Source organism: Moschus berezovskii, chromosome X (genome assembly GCF_049115385.1).
Source record: "Moschus berezovskii isolate FMDL1 chromosome X, NW_MosBer_1.0, whole genome shotgun sequence".
NCBI lineage: Eukaryota > Metazoa > Chordata > Mammalia > Artiodactyla > Moschidae > Moschus > Moschus berezovskii.
In genome coordinates this window covers 18,080,928-18,102,537 of record NC_142488.1, presented here as the reverse complement: position 1 = coordinate 18,102,537, position 21,610 = coordinate 18,080,928, and the positions used below count along the sequence as shown (strand labels likewise).

The window sequence follows — 21,610 nt, the reverse complement described above, 5'->3', positions numbered from 1 at the left end:
GCTGGATGAAGCACAAGCTGAAATCAAGATTGCCAGAAGAAGTATCAACAACCTCAGACATGCAGATAATACCACTCTAATGGCAGGCAGTGAAGAGGAACTAAAGAGCCTCTTGATGAGGGTGAAAGAGGAAAGTAAAAAAAGCTGGCTTAAAACTCAACATTCAAAAAACTAAGATCATGGCATCCGGTCCCACCACTTCATGGCAAATAGATGGGGGAAAAGTGGAAGCAGTGACGCATTTTATTTTCTTGGTCTCCAAAATCACTGCAGATGGTGACTGGAGCCATGAAATTAATAGACACTCCTTGGAAGAAAGACATAACAAACTTAGACAGCGTATTAAAAAGCAGAGATATCACTTTGCTGACAAAGGTCCGTCTAGTCAAAGCTATGGTTTTTCCAGTAGTCACGTATGGATGTGAGAGTTGGACCATAAAGAAGGCTGAGCACCAAAGACTTGATGCCTTCCAACTGTGGTGTTGGAGAAGACTCTTGAGAGTCTCTTGGACAGCAAGGAGATCAAACCAGTCAATCCTGAAGGAAATCAACCCTGAACTGGGAGGACTAATGCTGAAACTGAAGCTCCAATACTTTGTCCACCTGATGCAAAGAGCTAACTCATTGGAAAAGACCCTGATGCTGGGAAAGATTGAGGACAGGAGAAGGGGGGTAAGATAGGATGAGATGGTTGGATGGTATCACCGACTCAGAGGACATGAGTTTGAGCAAAGTCCAGGTGATCGTGGAGGACAGAGCAGGCTGGCATGCTGCACCCCTTAGGGTTGCAAAGAGTTGGATATGACTTAGCATCTGAACAACCACAATATCTAATAAGTGACACAAATATAGGATATATAAACAACTCTAACAATGTAATAGTAAAAAGTGTAATAACTCAATTAAGAATGAAAAAAGGTGGGAATTCCCTGGCAGTACAGTGGTTAGGACTCTGGTTCTTTCATTGATGGGGCTTGGGTCCAATCCCTGGTCAGGGATCTGAAATCCCATAAGTCACGTGGAACAGCCAAAAAAAAAATGGGAAAAGGATCTGAAACAGACATTTCTCCAAAGACAATATACAAATGTCCAATAAGTACCAAAAAGATCCTCAAAGTCATTGGTAGGTAAGGAAATACAAATCAAAATCAAGACCTCACATCCACTAAGATGGCTATAATCAAAAAGATCATAACAAGGGCTGTCAAGGATATGGAGAAATTGGAATCCACATACATTGCTGATGGGAATGTAAAATCATGCATTCCCTTGGAAAAGAGCTTTCAAGTTCCTCAAAATATTAAACATAAGAGTTATTATATAATCCAGTAATTGTACTTTCAGGTATATACCCAAAAGAAATTAAAACAAATGTATAACAAAACTTTGTCCACCAAAGTTCAAAACATTACTCACAGTAGCCAAAAAGTAGAAACAATCTATATTTCTTTTTCTAAAAAAAATATTTAATTAATTTATTTATTGGCCATGTGGAATCTTAGTTCCCCAACCAGGGATAAAACCCATGCCCCCTGCATTGGGAGCTCAGAGTCCCAACCACTGGACCACCAGGAAGTCCTAATCCACATTTCTATTAGCTGATAAATGGACAAAGAAAATGAGGTCTACTGATACAATGGAATGTTATTCAGCCATAAAAAAAAAGATTGATACATGTTACAAAGGGAATGCCCCAGAGGAGCGCATGGCAACCCACTCCAGCATTCTTGCCTGGAGAATCCCATGAACAGCGGACCCTGGCAGGCTATATAGTCTACGAGGTCACAAAGAGTCGAACATGACTGAAGCGGTGAGCACATGCACACAACATGAATGAACCTCAAAAGCAGGGTGCTAAGTAAAAGAAGCTAGTCACAAAGACCACATATTATTTAATTTCATTTACATGATGTATCCAGAATAGGCAAATCTATACAGAGAGAAAACAGACTGGTAGTTTAGAGCTGTGATGAGGGAGGTGATAATGATGAATAATTACTAATGGATACAAGTTGTCTTTACAGGATGGAACAAACGTTCAACAATTAGATTATGGTAGTGCTACACAACTGGGCAAATACACTAAATATCACTGGATTGTATACTTTAACTTAGTAAGCTGTCAACAAAACTGTCAAAAACAAAAATATATATATATAATTACTTTGCCAACAAAGGTCCGTCTAGTCAAGGCTATGGTTTTTCCCGTGGTCATGTATGGATGTGAGAGTTGGACTGTGAAGAAAGCTGATCGTGGAAGAATTGATGCTTTTGAACTGTGGTGCTGGAGAAGACTCTGGAGAGTCCCTTGGACTGCAAGGGGATCCAACCAGTCCATTCTAAAGGAAATCAATCCTGGGTGTTCATTGGAAGGACTGATGCTAAAGCTGAAACTCCAATACTTTGGCCACCTCATGCAACGAGTTGACTCACTGGAAAAGACTCTGATGCTGGGAGGGATTGGGGGTGAGAGGAGAAGGGGACGACAGAGAATGAGATGGCTGGATGGCATCACCGACTCTGTGGACATGAGTTTGAGTGAACTCCGGGAGTTGGTGATGGACAGGGAGGCCTGGCGTGCTGTGATTCATGGGATCGCAAAGAGTCGGACATGACTGAGCGACTGAACTGAACTGAACTGATATAATTAATATGGAGACATTTTTCTACCACAGGTGAAAATCCAAAAGTTATAATGAAATTATAAAAATGTGATTTCATAGAACTAAAGCAATATCAAGACATCAACAAAACATATACAACATGCCTATTAAAGTCCTTCATCCCTCAAATGCAAAAAATTCCTAAAAATTTATCAGAAAATGACAAACAGCCCAATATAAAATGGGGGAATATGATAAACAGGAAATTCAAAGAAAAGAAAACACAATGTCTAAAAACAAGATGAATAAACTCAGCTGTCTAAAAAAATGCTAATTAAAATAAAGAGATTTACCATTTTTATCCATCAGTTTGTCAAAAATGAAGAAGAGTAATAAAATTGGAGATTAATGAGGATGTGGAGAAATTAATATGCTATTTTCCAGATTGCTAACTGTTACAACTTTTTTGGAATACCTAGCAAAATTTCAAACATATAAATCCCACATTTTTAAATTTTATGTTTAACACAAGCACTAAAAACTTATAAATATCTGTATGTATGTATGTACACATATACACACAGAGGAATGTTTGTTACAGTACTGCTTTTAAGTACAACACCCTGAAACCAATCTGGATGGCCATCAATTGAATATGATTTAGCTATCCATAATTGCTATGCCATTCATATAGTATAGAATACTATGCATCTACTACAAAGAATGAGTTAGGTCTACATGTAAGAACTTGGAGTGATGTTCATGATACAATCTTTAGGGAAACAGTCAGTTGCAGAATAGACTGTGCAGTGTGATTCTGTCTTTGTTAAGAAAACAAAATGTATGTATGTTGTTTAATGCCTTTCTCCCCCCACTGGGATATGCTTTAATGATGAAAAAGACTTTTGCCTATTTTGTTTATTTCAATATCACCTGTGCCTAGAACAGTGTCTGACACACAGTAGGTGCTCAACATTTAAGTTCAATGAATGAGAAATTGCTTGTCTATTTTTGTAGGAGCAAGGAGAAGAGGGTGGAAGGGTCCCCTCCAGGCTATTAATTTCAGCTGCCTCTGCGGAAAAAAATTACTGAGAAGTACTGGGAGAGATCACTAACATTTTCTTTATACAACTTTGTTTTAGCTCACCTAACAACAAACATATTTGTTTTAGAATACAAAAATATTAAAAAGATAATGTCAAAGGGGGAAAATAAAGGTAAGGTATGCATGCCATCACACAGGGAGACACACTCAACTCCATCATACACACTTCTGGGTAGAGAAGGGACAAAGAGGCCAGAGCCGACTGGGTTGTGTTTGGGGGCAGAAAAGGCGAGAGCTTATGGGACTGGGTAGGTACACAGACTGTCTTTTCCATACATTCAATTAGGGACTGTTCATGGATGCTGGCTGCTTTAGAACTACTGCTCTTGGTTTCAAATAAGAGCACATTCACCACTTGGTTTCTGGAATTATTTCATTTTGTTTATACCAGTGAGTAACAGGTAAGTTGTTTTCTTCAATCCCAAGGCTGCTCTTAGGCACTCTGGACTGGTTCTACGTGGTCACCAGTATCAGAGCTCAGAAAGCTCCTTAGAGTACACACACCTTTGGTAAAGAGGCCTGAAGCACGTTGCCTTAGTTATTTGGTACTGGAAAAACCGAGGGGTCATACCAGAACTCATTCTGATGTAAGCTCCTCGATTGCTACCTTCTTCGTAATAATTAGACGCAGAAAATACAGTAATAACCTGGTTAAAGAAAAAGAACGTCAGGTTCACATACAGTTAGTTCTCAAAAGGTCCTTCAATAAAGTCAGAAACAGTTTAATTCTTAAAAACCAAAAATCATACAAATTTCAAACTTCGTACAAATTATCAAAGTCTAACGGGATTTCCTGTGATTCCACTGAAGAGAAGTAAGGTTTTTAAATCATTGTTCCCATGAGTACTAACTTCTAGCCACTCATTCCCACAATGCATGGCCTTGCAATCCTGTGTTCACTTTCAGTTCCTTACTGCTCAGTTTTGTAAATTCCAATTTTCCAGCAGGGTAAAGCTTTTATTTTTCTTTCCTTGTGATATTTGAGCATTCAAAATAAAACTTGTGTAATATCACAGTCCTTTTCTTTTGTCTTTTGTCTATAGCTGACTGATTTACAGGGTTCAGGGCCCCCATCAAACCAGTGCTTCAAGGTCAGAGAAATAGTGGCTAGATAAGGGACCGTGATCACTCTGTTGGGAAGGAACTGATCTTGGGGGTGTGATGGAAGATGAGGAGTCTTGGGAGCATAATACTTGCTAGTGACAGGAAAGCTGATTTAGACCTAGTCCTGCCCAAATGCATATGTCACTTCAGACAAGCCACTGCTTTTTTCTGTTTTTTTTTTTTATTACAAATAAACTCTAAAGAATAGTTGCCTTACCATCTTGCAAAGGATGAGACTCCAATGAATTAAGAGAGTTAAGAAAAGTGAAAGTGTTGAAATAGAAGGAAAGGCCATGAAATTTTAACTACTTTTTAAAGGTATTCCTTTAAAATACCTTTTTTAAGGTGTTCCTTTTTAACTACTGCTGTTCACTAAGAGGGGCATCCCAGGACAACTTGGAACCAGAAACCAGCTCCTCAGGCCTCACCTCTCTAGCCTATCAGAAACCACTGAAGAAGTAGAACACACTCCATTTCGGTGGTTGCTGCCAAAGTGCCCACAGTGAGGGACTTGGTAGAGCTCCCCTAGTCAGTGAATAGAAGGGCAGTGTGTTTTGAGGCTCTGTTCTGCACAGGCAAGTACAAAAGGTAAAAGAGAGCAAAGTAGGTTCACTGCCATCTTTCTGTGTTCTGTGAGGATACATACACTCTTCACCCCACTACTGGAGACTTGCCTTGAGATCAGCATAAAACAAAACCTCTGTGTGTGTGTACTTAGGGTCCTGTGTCAGTTCTTATCGCTGGAATTAGGAAGATCAGGGAAATAAACCAAGTATCTCTTGGGGTAAGGGACAATGAGACTCCTTCAAACAACCTCTGTGAACCCGACAGTCTCCTGTTCTTGTCTACCAAAGCATGGAGTTCTGTTCTGGGACTAGGGAAGACATCTTCCCATGGCCTTGAGGTCAGACATCCTGTAAAGAAAGACTAGGCCTCAAGGGAGGGATGTCGGTGAAGAGGTCACCCACACTGTTAGCTTACCTTCCCATCATGGCAGATTTCATACCCTTCAGGCTTACATTCATGAGATCTAACAAGCATCTTCAACTGGTATTTATTAAGAATCTTGGAGGTAATGTCTGGTCCAAAGTAGCAGCCCCCTCCTCGGTTCGTGTTTGGGTAGCAGCCTCTTTTGCCTCTGGGATCGCTCCAAAGGATATCGATAATCTTGGAACAACAAACCAGATTAGGCTGTCACTGACAAGTGAGAGTTATCTTTCTACAGTTCAACTTCTTTTCCAGAAACATTAACCCAAGTGATCACAAAGTCTCACTATTTCTCACCGTTTCCTAACTCTAATCCTCTTTCAAAACAGTTTCATACTTATCTCCTCCATGAATTTTTTCCAAAATAATTTTAATGCCCATAGCCACCACAGTCCCATTCTACTCATCCCCAGTAACCAACGCAGCAATATTTAGTAATCATGAAGAATCAGTCTTTGGGCTTTTTTAAAATCTACATTTTAAAAATTCTATCTCCATTATTTCACAATTGCTGAATCTACAAGCTCTTTTCTCTTAAAAAGAACTTCACTGCCATGTTCAAAGGAGAAAGTCATTCCCCACAATGAACACACATTTATTTGGTGTTTTCAATATGTTCAAATAGATATGCTAGGTCTCCCAGCTATGGTTTTGGCCCTGGTTTTTGTCCTGTTGAATAAATAGCATGAGAAGGCCTTTCCCCATCACAGATATAGTCAACTGTTCATCCAAGAATAGCTTCTAAAGCATCACCTTCACTTTTTGCCCTGCTCCCCCTTGATGAGTTCATTCTCAGCTTCAGCAGTATATTTAGCCACTGACTGGTTTCCACAATGTGTTCTCTTGAATCCACAAGTATGTTATTAGTATAATATTTCCTTTTGGAGTTGAAACAGCAAATACAGGCTGCATGATGCTCAGGACTGAAGACCCAAGTTTCTAAGAATTTTTCATAAAATTTGGGGGCTCCCTGTTTGTACCTCTGATCTACATAAAACATTTTTTCCTACATAAAACATTTCTTTATTTAAACATCTCCTATGGGAGCTTCAGCAGTAGTGTGAAAAACTAGCTTTAGAGCTAAAGCTATGCAACCTTGGAGATTAAACTACTCAACCCTAAAGGAAATCAGTCCTGAATATTCTTTGAAAGGACTGATGCTAAAGCTGAAACTCCAATACTTTGGCCACCTGAGGCAAAGAACTGACTCATTTGAAAAGACCCTGATGCTGGAAGAGATTGAAGGCAGGAGAAGGGGACCACAGAGGATGAGATGGTTGAATGGCATCACCAACTCGATGGACATAAGTCTGAGCAAGCTCCAGGAGTTGGTGATGGACAGGGAAGCCTGGCGTGCTGCAGTCCATGGAGTCGCAAAGAGTCGGACACAACTGAGTGACTGAACTGACTGATGCAACCTTGAGAAAAATTTCTGGGTCTCTTTTTCTTTAAAATCAGAGGTTTGGGCCAGATGACTTGTAAAGTATTGCAAAGTTCTAACAGACTTTATTTTCCAATTTTTCATAGTCAAATAGACTGTATTTTCTATATGTTTCCTTGGAGGGCATGAAGAAGCATGTATTTTAAGTTGTGAGGTTATTCCAGTGAATCCAAGTCAGATTTTAAAAAGAAGACCATCTCACACCAGTCAGAATGGCTGCCATCAAAAAATCTACAAACAATAAATGCTAAAGAAGGTGTGGAGAAAAGGGAACCCTCTTACACTATTAGTGGGAATGCAAACTAGTACAACCACTATGGAGAACAGTGTGGAGATTCCTTAAAAAACTGGAAATAGAACTGCCATATGACCCAGCAATCCCATTGCTGGGCATACACACCAAGGAAACCAGAATTGAAAGAGACAAATGTACCCCAATGTTCACTGCAGCACTGTTTACAATAGCTAGGACGTGGAAGCAATCTAGATGTCCATTGGCAGACAAATGGATAAGGAAGTTGTGGTACATACACACAATGGAACACATTTGAGTCAGTTCTAATGAGGTGGATGAAACCGGAGCCTATTATACAGAGTGAAGTAAGTCATAAAGAAACACAAATACTATATATTAATACATATATATGGAATTTAGAAAGACAGTAACGACGATCCTATATGCAAGGCAGCAAAAAAGACACAGAAGTAAAGAACAGACTTTTGGACTATGTGGAAGAAGGCCAGGGTGGGATGATTTGAGAGAAAAGCATTGAAACATGTATAATACCATATGCAAAATAGATGACCAGTGCAAGTCTGATGCATGAAGCAGGGCACTCAAAGCCAGTGCTCTGGGACAACCCAGAGGGATGGGGTGGGGAGGGAGGTGGGATGAAGGTTCAGTATGGGGAACACATGGTTGATTCATGTCGATGTATGGCAAAAACCATCACAATATATAAAGTAATTATCCTCCAATTAAAATAAATTAAGTCCCAGGGACAGGGGACCCTGGTGGGCTTCTGTCTATGGGGTCACACAGAGTCGGACACGATTGAAGTGACACAGCAGCAGCAGCAGCAGCAGCAGCAGCAGCAAGTAATCTTAAAAAGGAAAATAAAGACCCAAAATGGCTGTCCCACTAAACCTGACCCATTTACAGGTTTGGTATTAAATGGGAGCTAGAAATAAGTGAAGGGAAAGACAGTGAGGTGGAGAGAAAAGAAAAACTGCCCTAGAATGCTAAGTATCTCGTCAGAGCTGGAGAAACCCTGCACTGGGCATATCCCAAACACTTGAAGATGACTGATTTTTTGATGATTGTTTTCAGTGAGAATTAAAACCACACAAAGAAAAGTAGTATCAGGATTCTCCTTTCTCCCCCATCAAATTCTAACATGGGCAGAACCCTACCCTACAAATAAATACAATGAAATCCATTTATTTTGCTGGTGTTCATAACGAAAATAACATTTGCATTTGAAACTGAGTCATATATGAGTTTTACGCCATGAATTCATGTTTTGGAGACATGATTTGACCTTTAATAAAATGAAAGTGAAAACAAGGAACACAAGGAGGTGCATTTTATAAGGTGAGAATTAACTTCGAAATTCCTACATGAGATGCAAGCCATTTACAGCCAAAATTACCCCAGGAAAACATTCTAAATTACTCTTAAAGCACATTATATATGATTTTGTATACAAAACCTTATACAAACATAGGGATGTGTGAACATTTTATATATGTGATAATGTACAATATATGATGAATTATATGAAACTAAAATTTTACACTTTTTTCTCCTTTTTGCCAGATGCATATAGTTGAAATCTACATAAATTAAAAGTGCATATGCTGGAACTCTGTTGAACTAGAATAAGCACTGGCCATGAAAAGCTCTTCAGGTGTCACCTGGGAACCTACTCGGGCCTTAGCTGACTCCTCAACGAAATGAGGAAGATATAGGTAACATTCACTTTTCTTTGGTTCAAAGTCATAAAGGGTCATAAGGGGTATTAATTTTATAAAAGTGAGCTTCTTCAGAATCATCCATTCAATGAATTCTGCAATTCTTTTCTTTGTCAAGAATTCATCCACTTGACTAGGTTTACCCAGTCCGTGACCACCATACAGATCTAATTCTGAGGCTCACAAAGAATGCTATAAAGGGCCCTTTGCTGGTGAAACAAATTCCTCTCTTTGCAACATCCTCTCCTCTGAAATGCAAGGGCCTTTGGGGTGGTGAGTGCATGAAAGAGTATTTACAACATTTCTTCCTGAAAATTTTCAAACCAAAAATTTGAAAGGTTTTACTGAATGACAACTTTTATATGACCTGGTCAACAAAACTCTATTTGTGTCTCAGCCTTTAAACCTCTTAAATCCAAAATAAATCCTGCAAGAAGTGTCCCATGCCTGTCTACAGTTTTAAGTAATCCTGTTTCCAAAAGTATGCTTTGGGGAGAGATACTAGCTCTGAAAGATATATTGAAATGTTTCTCTTCTAAGACACTAATACTGTAGATTCACTTCTGTATGCTCCGTTAGTTATGTGTCTTCCTTCCAGCTTTTGAACATGTCATTTTAAAAGCTGTGCTCAGCGCAAACCTTCCAGCAGGTACCTAGATGTCTTCAGAGGCCTACTCCTGTCTACCCATCATCTTGTTGAACAAGGGGAGACTAGAGTAGTTCATTTCTTTCCTGAGACCTCCTACCAATCTTGTCATCTTTCCCTTCAGAAAAAGAACATGGGCATTAAAGTCAGGCCTGGGATCAAATCCTGCTCTATCATTCAGTGACTAGCCAAGTGACTACAAAATTTAAATTGCAACTATTTAAAATTACAACTCTGTCCCCTACACCTCAAGTTCATGGTTTCTCCTAACCTTGTTCTAGTTTTAATTTTTTCCATAGAACGTCTCACTTAACATATTTACTTACTATTATATAATTATATATGTAATATAAATAACATGACTTCATATATACATATATATTTATGTTATTTAGCTCCTATGCCTAGAACGTGAACTCCATGAGGGAATAGATCTGAGTTCAATTACTTTCTCAAAAGCTTAGAACAGTCCCTGACACATAGTAGGTACTCAACAAGCAAATTAAGAGAAGGGAGTCACTCAGGATATAAATAATTAAAATTATTTTTTAAACCTTTCTGGCCTCCTCTTTCTTACACATCTGTCCTAAAGAAAGAAGTTATGCATGTTTCTATATGATGATTCAGCTTTGAGTACACATAGTCCCCCCATATCTCAGGGAATGTAAGATGAAACTTACATTATAGTCCTCTGCCAAGAATCATGCACTTCCATGATTATGGAACAGACAGCCTATGATCTTTATTGCAATACAGCTCACAGATATTAAAAAACAAAGCAACTGTGTTTTTAATCTGAAAATTTCAACTCTATCTAACTAAAGTGTGCATGACCATGACATACCAACAAATGAGGGAAAAAATTAAAGGTACAATTGAAATTATTAAAATATTGGGAATGAAATCCTGGTCAATTTTACCCTGTGTCAGTTCCAGTCATGTACACTGAGTCTGTAAGACGCCTCATCTACGTTGTTGGAATGAGGGGAGGTTCTATTATAGAATAATGGCCACCAGTTTCCTCCCTCCCACTTCTTAAGGCTCCATCCCTCTATAATTCTAACTTATCCAGACTTCCAGATGCCATGATTTTCTTCTTGTGCAACTCCAATCTTTTTGGCATCATCCTTTTTATTCACCATAACCTTTGTTCTTTGGATTATGGATATCAAAATTTAAGGAGGCATCCTTTCCTACTTGCTGTAGGATGCCTCTTATACTTGGTTTGACTTTTAAATATTTTGGATGCACAAGTCAGTGATGAATTCTATTTCTCCCTTACCATCTCTTCCCTCTCCCTCTCTATCCTCCCTCTTTTCCTTCTCCTTATTGATTAGACTGTGTTTTACATTTTCAGAAATCACATTTTAGGTCAACATTTTCAGCAATCAAGGTATAAGGGTACAGAATCAAGAAATGAAGACTTCTTGGAGGTAAGCAATTAGAAGAAGGCTGCTGCTGCTGCTGCTAAGTCGCTTCAATCTAGCAGTTTCATAATATTAGAAGCAAGAAGAGACTAGCTAGACGTTTAATTGATAGAATTGGGGAAAGGAACAGATGAGAAAGAACCTTCTGAGGGCCAGAACAAGCCTTGATGATTGTCAACACTCTCCTGCAAAGGAGTTCAATTTTAATGTAATCAGATTGTGGAGCTATTTTGTGAGCCCCAGGGCATTATTAAAAACAATATCACAATCAGCCAGCAACTAGTGAAGGCTAATACTGGGTCTGATACAAACAGAGGCAGATGAACCAAAGCTTAAAGGAGAAATCAGGGGAAAAGATAGTTGAAGAGAGTCTAGCTAAAGCTACAACCATCTGTGGCAGTCAGGGAAACTGTGTACATGCCCAAGGCAGGACCTCGTGACGCATGACATCAGAAGCTACATATTGAAAAGGAACAGACCTCACCAAATTAGTCCAGACAAGCCAGTAAACAAATAAATGAGCAAAAAAAAAAAAAAAGTAACAACAAGCCCCAGAGGAACATGGGAATAATTAAAGTTACTATATTGCCTAAAATATCCAGTTTTCAACAAAAAATTACAAGACACGCAAAAAAAAAAAATTCACAGGGAAAACTAAGCAGACAACAGAAATTGCCCTTGAGGATTAGGAGTAGACAACAAACTGTGGAAAATTCTGAAAGAGATGGGAATACCAGACCACCTGACCTGCCTCTTGAGAAACCTGTATGCAGGTCAGGAAGCAACAGTTAGAACTGGACATGGAACAACAGACTGGCTCCAAATAGGAAAAGGAGTATGTCAAGGTTGTATATTTTCACCCTGCTTATTTAATTTACATGCATAGTACATCATGAGGAACACTGGGCTGGAAGAAGCACAAGCTGGAATCAAGACTGATGGAAGAAATATCAATAACCTCAGATATGCAGATGACACCACCCTTAGGGCAGAAAGCAAAGAAGAACTAAAGAGCCTCTTGATGAAAGTGAAAGAGGAGAGTGAAAAAGTTGGCTTAAAACTCAACTTTCAGAAAACTAAGATCATGGCATCTGGTCCCATCACTTCATGGGAAATAGATGGGGAAACAGTGGAAAACAGTGAGAAACTATTTTTTTTTAACTCCAAAATCACTGCAGATGGTGACTGCTGCCATGAAATTAAAAGATGCTTGCTCCTTGGAAGAAAAGTTATGACCAACCTACACAGCATATTAAAAAGCAGAGACATTACTTTGCCAACAAAGGTCAGTCTAGTCAAATCTATGGTTTTTCCAGTAGTCATGTATGGATGTGAGAGTTGGACTATAAAGAAAGCTGAGCGCCAAAGAATTGATGCTTTTGAACTGTGGTGTTGGAGAAGACTCTTGAGAGTCCCTTGGGCAGCAACGAGATCCAACCAGTCCATCCTAAAGGAGATCAGTCCTGAATATTCATTGGAAGGACTGATGCTGAAGCTGAAACTCCAATACTTTGGCCACCTGATGGGAAGAACCGACTCATTGGAAAAGACCCTGATGCTGGGAAAGATCGAAGGTGGGAGGAAAAGGGGACAACAGAGAATGAGATGGTCGGATGGCATCACCGACTCAATGGAAATGAGTTTGAGTCCATCACCGGGAGTTGGTGATGGACAGGAAGGCCTGGCTTGCTGCAGTCCATGGGGTCGCAAAGAGTTGAACACGACTGAGCGACTGAACTGAACTAGCAGACAAGTATTTCAAACCAATTATTATACATATATATAAAACACTTCACTGAATAAGAACAGAATACATTTTCTTCTCAAAAGCACACAGAGCATTTTTCAAGACAGACCATATGCTAGAGCATTAAAAAAAAAAAAGCCTCAATAAGAAGTTTTAAAAGGATTTCAATCATGGTAAGTATGTCCTTCAACCACAAATTCAAGTAGAAATAATTAAGAGAAGGAAATATGAGAAATTCACAAATATGCAGAAATTAAACAACATATTCCTAAATGACATATATGTTAAAGAAGAGTAATTAGAAAATTCTCTGAGATGACTGAAAACAGAAGAACAACATAGCAAAATTCACAAGATGGAGCTAAAGCAGTACTCACAGGGAAATCTATAGCTTCATTAGCAAAGGATAAAGAGTTCAAATGAAAGACACTAACTTTCACCTTAGGAAACTAGAAAAAGAAGACCAAAATAAATCTAAATCAGAAAGCAAGGAAAAAATAAAGACTAAAGCAGAAATAAATGGAGAGAACAGAAAACAATAGAGAAAAGTGAAAAAAAAAGAAATCGATTCTTTGAAGAGACCAATAAAACTGAAAATCTTAGTGAGACTGACCAAGCAAATAGAGACTCAAATTACTAAAATCAGAAATGAAAGAGGAGGCATCACTAATGAAGAAATTTCAAAATATATTTTTTAATAAATATATTTCATATATATGTATATGTTACAATCAACTTTAGGCCAACAAATTAGATAAACTAGATGAATGGACAAGGTTCAAGAAAGACACAAACTATCAAGGATACCAAGATACAACTACTCAAGAAGTAAAAAATCTGAATAGAACTACAGCAAGAAAGAAGACTGAATTAGTCATTTTAAAACTGCCTACAAAGAAGAAAGCTCAGGCTCAGACGGCTTCACTGATGAATTCTACTACACATTTGAAGAATTAATTTCAATCCTTCACACAAACTCCTCCAAAAACTAGAAGAGATAATACTTCTTATCTCATCCTATGAGGTCGATTTTACAATACCAAAGACATCACAAGAAAGAAAACTATAGACTAATATCCTTTATGAATATAAATATAAAAATCCTCAAAAAGTAGCAAAATGAAGCCAACAACAGATAAAATGGATTATATGCCATGACCAAGTGGGATTTATCCCAGAAATGTAAGATTGGTTTAACATCTAAATCAATCAATGTAATACACCACATTAGTAGAATAAAGAACAAACAATACATGATCATCCTAACAGATACAGAAAAGCATTTGACAAAGTCCAACACTCTTTCATGGTAAAAAACACCCAAGAAAGGAGGCACAGAAGAGAAATTCCTCAATCTGATGAGGGATAGTTAACATATAGACAAACAACTAATATATTCAATGGGAAAGACTGACTGCTTCCCCCTAATATTAGGAATTAGACAAGGATGTCTACTCTGACCACTTGTATTTTTCAACACTGTACTAGAGGCTCTAGAGAGGACAATGAAGCAAGAAAAAGAAATAAAAGGCAGCCAGATTGGAAAGAAAGAAGCATGTTCTTGTTTATATTTAATACAAAGTTCCGGGGAATCTACTAAAAACCATTAGAATAAACAAGTTTATCAAGGCTCACAACATGAGATCAGTATATAAAAGTCAATATATACCAGCAATGAACAATCCAAAATGTAATTAAGAAAACAATTCTATTTAATATAGTGTCAAAAGTATCTGGGAATAAATTAGGAATAACTTTAACAAGTGTCTCCAAGTATGTGATTACAAAGCACTGTTGAAATGAAAAATCTAAACAAATGGAAATACATCACACGTTCATGGAATTAAAGATACAATATTGTTAAGATTGCAATAGTAACTAAATTGATCCACAGATTCAAGGCAATCCCTACCAAAATTCCAGCTCTTTTTTTTGGTAGAGATTGACAAGCTGATTCTAAAATTCATATGGAAATTCAAGGGACCCAGAATAGTCAAAACAATCTTGAAAAAGAAGAAAGCTGGAGAACTGATAATTTACAGTCTCAAAACTTTCTACAAAGCTATAGTGATCAAAACTGTGTCATCCTGATATAAGGATAGACATATAGATCATCAGATAGAATCAAGAGTTTAGAAATAAACTTTCATATTTATGGTCAATTGATTTTTCATAAGGGTGCCAAGAAAATTCAATGAGAGGAAGTCTTTTTAACAAATGGTGCTGGGATAATTGGATATTCACATGCAATAAAATCAACTTGGACACCTACCTCACACTATGCACAAAAATGGATCAGACCCCTAAATGTAAGAGCTGAAACTATAAAATTTTCAGAGGAAAACACAGGAAAAAATCTTTACAATTTGGGGTTAGGCAATGGCTTCTTAGATGCAACACCAAAACTCAAAGCAAAAGCACTAATCTTTTATTCTGACTGAGTAAAAGGAGCCAGAGACAAAAGATCACACACTGTATGGGTCCTTTTCTATAATACATCCAGAATAGACAAATCTACTAAGACCAAAAGGTCTAATCTGCCGGGATGGGAAGAGAATGGGAAGTGACTGGTAATAGGTATGTGAAATTCCTTTTTCAGGTGATGAAAATATTCTAAATTTAGATTGTGGGGATAGTTGCACATTTTGAATATACCAAACTCAATGAATTATATACTTTAAGTGAGTAAATTATATGGTATTTGAATGATATTTCAATTGTGCTATTAAAATATAGTAATGGATTTAGAGAAAAGGATACGATCTGCTTGGAAAGGTAAGTCACTTTTTATATATTATTAGGGACAAAAAAGGGGGATGACAGAGAATGAGATGGCTGGATGGCATCACTGACTCGATGGACATGAGTTTGAGTGAACTCTGGGAGTTGGTGATGGACAGGGAGACCTGCCGCGCTGTGATTCATGGGGTCACAAAGAGTCAGACACGACTGAGCGACTAAACTGAGGGACAAAATCCAGAGAAGGCAATGGCACCCCACTCCAGTATTCTTGCCTGCAAAATCCCATGGACAGAGGAGCCTGGTGGGCTGCAGTCCATGGGGTCGCACAGAGTCGGACACGACTGAAGCAACTTAGCAGCAGCAGCAGCAGGGAAAAATCATCTACGCTGCATCTTCACTGCCACTTTAGTGAACAGTCTGATTACTTACCTGCTCCCATTCCTGCTTTGTTAATTGTTCAGAAAAGGACCCACTTGCTCTGATTCCCTGAGCCACAATGGTTGTACCCAGTTTATTTTTCCTCTCAGCATAGTCCGCATCCATTGGAATTGGTGGCATCAGCACAGATCTCATCTACAAAACAAATTCACGCTTTAGCCAAACCCTATGCTTAGTGCGCTGCATGTAGAAACTTCAGCACTAGTTGCTATTTGGTCTGTATTATTGTGCCTCAACTCAATGGAAAATACATGATCACCTGTTCCATCTCACCTACCTCCTTCATCTTACTGATGCACTGATCTCTATAAACTGGGCCTGTTAAGCTCTGTTTGTACATTTTTCAACTAGAGACACTGTCTCACAGGGAAAGTTTCCCATTAGAGTTTCCAAAAGACCCCAGAGGCACAGATGTCAGTGGAGACATATTCTTTGGCATTGTGACGGGAAATGGAAGATGCTAAGGGAAAACTGGTCTCCCTCTGAGCCTTTATCTGTACATGGAGCTAAGAGAGAACTAATAGGCCTGGAGTTCAGAAACACCTCTTAAGAGGATGGCTGCTTTTCTTTTTGTTGTGTCTTCCAGGAGAAATGAGAGAAAGTACATCTATGTCCAAGAAAGTTCACAAAGGGGACATAAATTGAAAATTTTGGAAGCGTTCTGACTTAAGTGCACTGGGTTCTCAGTCTGACCTGCCAGCAACGGAACATTACATCTAATCCTAGTAACAAAGGTGATGTATTTCTCTGGAAACAAAATGCCTTTCTGATAGTACATCAATTACTATAATCCCTTCTCTGTTCCCTTACATAATTTGAGACTTGCAATTTTATACTTGTTTCTTTGTAGCACTATACCTTTATACAAAACAATTTGAAGCAATGGTTCTATTACATTGGAAGCCTTAGTTCAGTGATGGACAATTTGAGGGAGGCACTTAACTTTCTTCTATAACCTAAGGTGTATATAAAATCTTACCTTTATTTTTCAAAAATAAAAGCAAACCGTATTCTGAGGTCCTATCTTATTGAGATGGTTGGAATTCAATTTTAGCTATTGTTAGTGAGCTCACAGCCTACCTTCCTGTCTACCCCCAGCACATGTCTCCAGGTCTTAGGCAGAGCAGAGTATTTTGGGAGGACACTCTGGACTTGGGTCCACACAGCTCACTTCTGATAAGGTCATCGGGCGCGACAAAGCCACATGGTCTCTTAAGTACTGTGGCTCTTCTGTTTTCAAAGCCATGTGGGATCAGGACACTTTGCCCAGTCCCTGCTGGGTGCCACAGCATCATTTTTACCTGGGGGTCCTACTAGCCATCTCTTCCCATAACCTCTGCCAAGGAGTTTGAAGAATATTAAACCAGAGGCGTAAGTATTATAGTCTTCCTTCTCTGTCCCTCTGCATTCACCAGCCTCCCTTCCCAACCTGCCCACCTTACAAAATACCTTTAATGAACCTGCAGTGGAGGTTGTCATCGAGTTCCCCCAACTCTATCCCTCCCCCATGAACAACTAAATCATACAGCAGGTGTAAACCAGGAAGCATGTTCACCCCTACATTTGGAGGTCCAAACAGATGGGCAAGTGGGGGTTATAAAACTAACCTGAAAATCTGTGTTTATATCTCATCTGGTAGAGTTCAAAAGGCTTAAACCTACTACTCTCATTACAGTTCAATTATATTTCACACAAAGAACATGTGCTACCAGTTCAACTTCTTTCTAGCAGGGTGGACAAAAAACATACAAGTCAAATTTCTACCTTTAAAGCCAGTCTTAACAGTAGATGGAACAATGATCCCTGAAGGGGGTGAGGTATCCTGGGAAATTTTCTGGCCTCAAAATTTCTCCCCAGGGTCTCTCTTGGCGACTGAAATTTAAACCTCAGTTTTAAGTATCATGAAAAAGAGGACAGAGTTGGAGAAGACAGCTTTATGCTCAGAGCTTACTCTATGCCATCTTTTTCATCTAGGTAATTATATTTAATCTTCCCAGCAATTCAATATGGTAGGTATTTTTTAGCTTTAGTGCATAGATGTGGGAACTGAGGCTTAGAAATCACTGGTACCTTACCCAGTCATGCAGCCAGGAAGGGGCAGAAGCAGGATGTAATAGATGTAATGTTAGTTACATCTGTCTGATGTCAGAGCTTCACAGTGTTTACGAGGTTAAGGTGGCTCTCAATTTAGGGTCGCCACAGAAATAGTAATGGACATTTCAGAGGAACGCTCTTAATATCTCAAAAAGCCCGAGAGAGGACTGGCTTCTCAGGCTAACCTCAGGAAGGGAAAAGGTTTCAATCTGATCAATTAGTAGCGGCTGCCACGGCTGATTAGTGCTGTTCTCACAGGGCCAGTGGCGGTGGAGTGTCGCATTCCCGCCATGTGCTTGCCAATATTTGACTGACAAAAACATCATGTTCCCTTGCTCTTGGCTAGAATCATATCCACTCATTATGTTAACAATTACTATCTCATGTTGATTCAAACATCTTGGCCTGACTATTTGCTGAGATCCTAAGAAAGATACCTTAAATTAGGGTGGCCTTAAAATTTATTGCAACTGGGATACTTCTGAGAGTAAAAGGAGGAGGTATTAACACCTACACCAAGACAACAGGTGTAAACCAGGAATTATGGTCACCTCTGGGTGAGGCTGGAGAGGGGTTATGTAAAATCAGCACAGAATCAGGAAAGGAGTTGTAAAAAAAAGTTTTTATCCAGTTTTACCTTAGGTTTGCCTGATTTCAGTCTTAAATCTCTTAGGAAATATTCAACAAACATTAATACTGACTACATCTTAGGTGCTGGAGTTATACCAGTGAACTAGAGAAGCAAGGGAAGATGGTAAACAAATAGTACCACAATCGCTTATTTAATTTTGGTAAATGTTATGAAGGATAGTACAAGGGGCTTGAGAGCATTCAGATGGGGACCTGATCTAGTCTGGAGGTCGTGGAGGGCTTTCCAGGGGAGGGGTATGTTTAAGCTAAAATTAGAAGGACGAGGAGGAGTTGGAGACAATATAATCTTTCATATGTATATAAAGGTATGAGGACTCCTAAAACTCAAGGTGAACAGGAATCACATGTCCACATCAGATTAAATTCTGGTTCTAGATTCCCCTTGCCTAGATTGGTAGGAATCTGATTAACAGTCCTGAGGAGCAGGGTTCAGGGTCCTCACTAGGACCGCACATGATCACCGGGCTCAGAGCTGCCACTAGTCGTCGTGCCCAGGTGGTCCCCCTGTCCCCCCTAGTCTGGGGCATTGGCTGGGGTCTTGACAGGCGGAAGGCAATTCCAGTCACTGCAAAGCCCCACCAAAGAAGTCTCTCACTAAGCCTCAGAGCTTCAGGCCCCACACAGCCACTTCCCTCAGAGGGTTAATACATATTCCTGCTCTGCTTCTGCTGTATTGAATATGGTTACTTAGGTTTAAAATAGTAAACTATCCCCCCCCCCAAAAAAAAATATCCTGAGCCATTTGGAATATATATGGGAAATCACACCAATTCAGAAACAAACTGCTGTATGATTCTACTTCTGTAAGACTCCTGGAGGAGTCAAATTTTTAGAGCTGTACCACAGAATGGTGGCTGCCAAGGGCTGGTGAAGGTGGAATCGGGAATTAGTGTTTAATGGGTAGTTTCAGTTTGGGAAAATGGAAAGTTTTAGAAATAGATGGTGGTGACAGTAGTGATGGCTGCACAATAATGTGAAAGTACTTGATGCCACTGAATTGCACACTTAAAATGGTTAAAGTGGTAAACTTTATGTTGGTATATTTTACAACATTAATTAATGAGAAATTTTAACTTTTCAAAAATCAGGATTTTTCACTTTTAGAAACTATTATGAAATGCCAATATTTTCCCACTTTCACCATGAATCTTTAAAAATATTTTTTCCATATACAGAAGTTATCAATTTAGTTCTTTATCATGCAATCATGGATTTTCTTAAAATTTTTACTCATTTTTTCAGAGTTACAGCAATCACTAAAACACGAATCTATATAAAACAATACATGAAAGGAGGTATGTATCCCTTTGTAAATCTCTGAGACAACATTCATGCAAACATTGCTTCTTACTTTGTTTCTTTCTATACGGTGGAGTAAAGTCAAGTCTGTGGACTCTGATATCCCTCCATGTATGACCAGGACTTCATTGTCAATGATTGTACCAACTGGGAGCCAGGTATAGACCTCTTCCAAGATTTGTAAGATTTTTTTTCCATGCAGCTGTAAGTAAGAGCTAGAGTAAGTTTGTTTTTCTGATAGGTTCAGTTTTACTCAACAGTCCCAACATATGGACAAAAACCAAGTTTTCATGCCACTCAAACTAGGTCAGGATGGACACACTAACCAAGAAGCATGCATTAATTATCTTTTAATTCTTTTTGATACTTTGACTTGCTGACCCAGGGGAAGAGACTGCCTTCCCAAGGCTAGTTAATTCCTAGAGATAGTAAGGAGTTGTCTTTCGTATGTAAAGCAGAGTGCCTTTCATATGCAAATCAACCTACCCAGAGCCCATCCTCCCAACTAGTCCTTTGCGGATTTAACCAGCCTGCCAATGCAGGAGATATGAGAGACGTGGGTTCCATCCCTGGGTCAGGAAGATTCCCCTGGAGGAGGGCATAGCAACCCACTCCAGTGTTCTTGCCTGGAGACTCCCATGGACAGAGGAGCCTGGTGGGCTACAGTCTGTGGGGTCACAAAGAGTTGGACACAACTGAGCAGCACACCCGGGGCCACTATTTCCTGCTCCAATCACCCCAGGGGCAACCAGATACCAGGCAACCATGGACAGCATGTAAGCCCCAGCTGCTAAGTCACTTCAGTCGTGTCCAACTCTGTGCGACCCCATAGACGGCAGCCCACCAGGCTCCCCCGTCCCTGGGATTCTCCAGGCAAGAACACTGGAGTGGGTTGCCATTATTCAAATGAGCCAATCCTAAACCTGCTTACACTGGCTCATCCATTTCTTCCTGAGAAAACCACAATAAAGGCTCTTGCCACTGCCTCTGACTGACCCTGAGGTGCAGCCCCATACGGTGTGGTGTTCCACTGACTTCAGTTTCTAAGGAATTGTGAGTAAAAACCTTTCCCTTCATGTCAGTAATCTCCATGTTTTACCAAACCTGAGTAAAACAAATTCCAGGTATCTTTGAAACAACAGAGTTTGTATCTGTGTTAAAACTCACACAGAAGTCACAATGAATAAGCTTGGTTTAGTCCAGAAAGAAAAACAGGTCTTCACCATGGACAGGGCTTCCTTTTGTGCTTTTATTGGCCTGGATTCTCATTAATTCTCCCACCATCCTTCTTGAAGCTTTTTCTTTTTTAAAACTTCTATGTATTAAACAGCAAAGAGGATGTTAAAAAAAAA

At 39.2% G+C, this 21,610-nt stretch overlaps 1 protein-coding gene across 3 annotated transcripts in view; it reads right to left on the bottom strand.

Moving 5' to 3' along the window:
- Nucleotides 1-21,610, bottom strand: part of PPEF1 (protein phosphatase with EF-hand domain 1) — a 148,052-nt gene that overhangs the window by 11,689 nt on the left and 114,753 nt on the right. For all 3 annotated transcript variants that reach the window (XM_055393683.2, XM_055393686.2, XM_055393685.2), the window contains 4 exons: nucleotides 20,311-20,460; nucleotides 16,206-16,349; nucleotides 5,794-5,979; nucleotides 4,213-4,355 (listed from right to left, as the gene is read on the bottom strand). In XM_055393683.2, coding sequence (XP_055249658.1) covers nucleotides 4,213-4,355; nucleotides 5,794-5,979; nucleotides 16,206-16,349; nucleotides 20,311-20,460 — 623 coding nt within the window. The remainder of the gene's footprint in view (nucleotides 1-4,212; nucleotides 4,356-5,793; nucleotides 5,980-16,205; nucleotides 16,350-20,310; nucleotides 20,461-21,610) is intronic.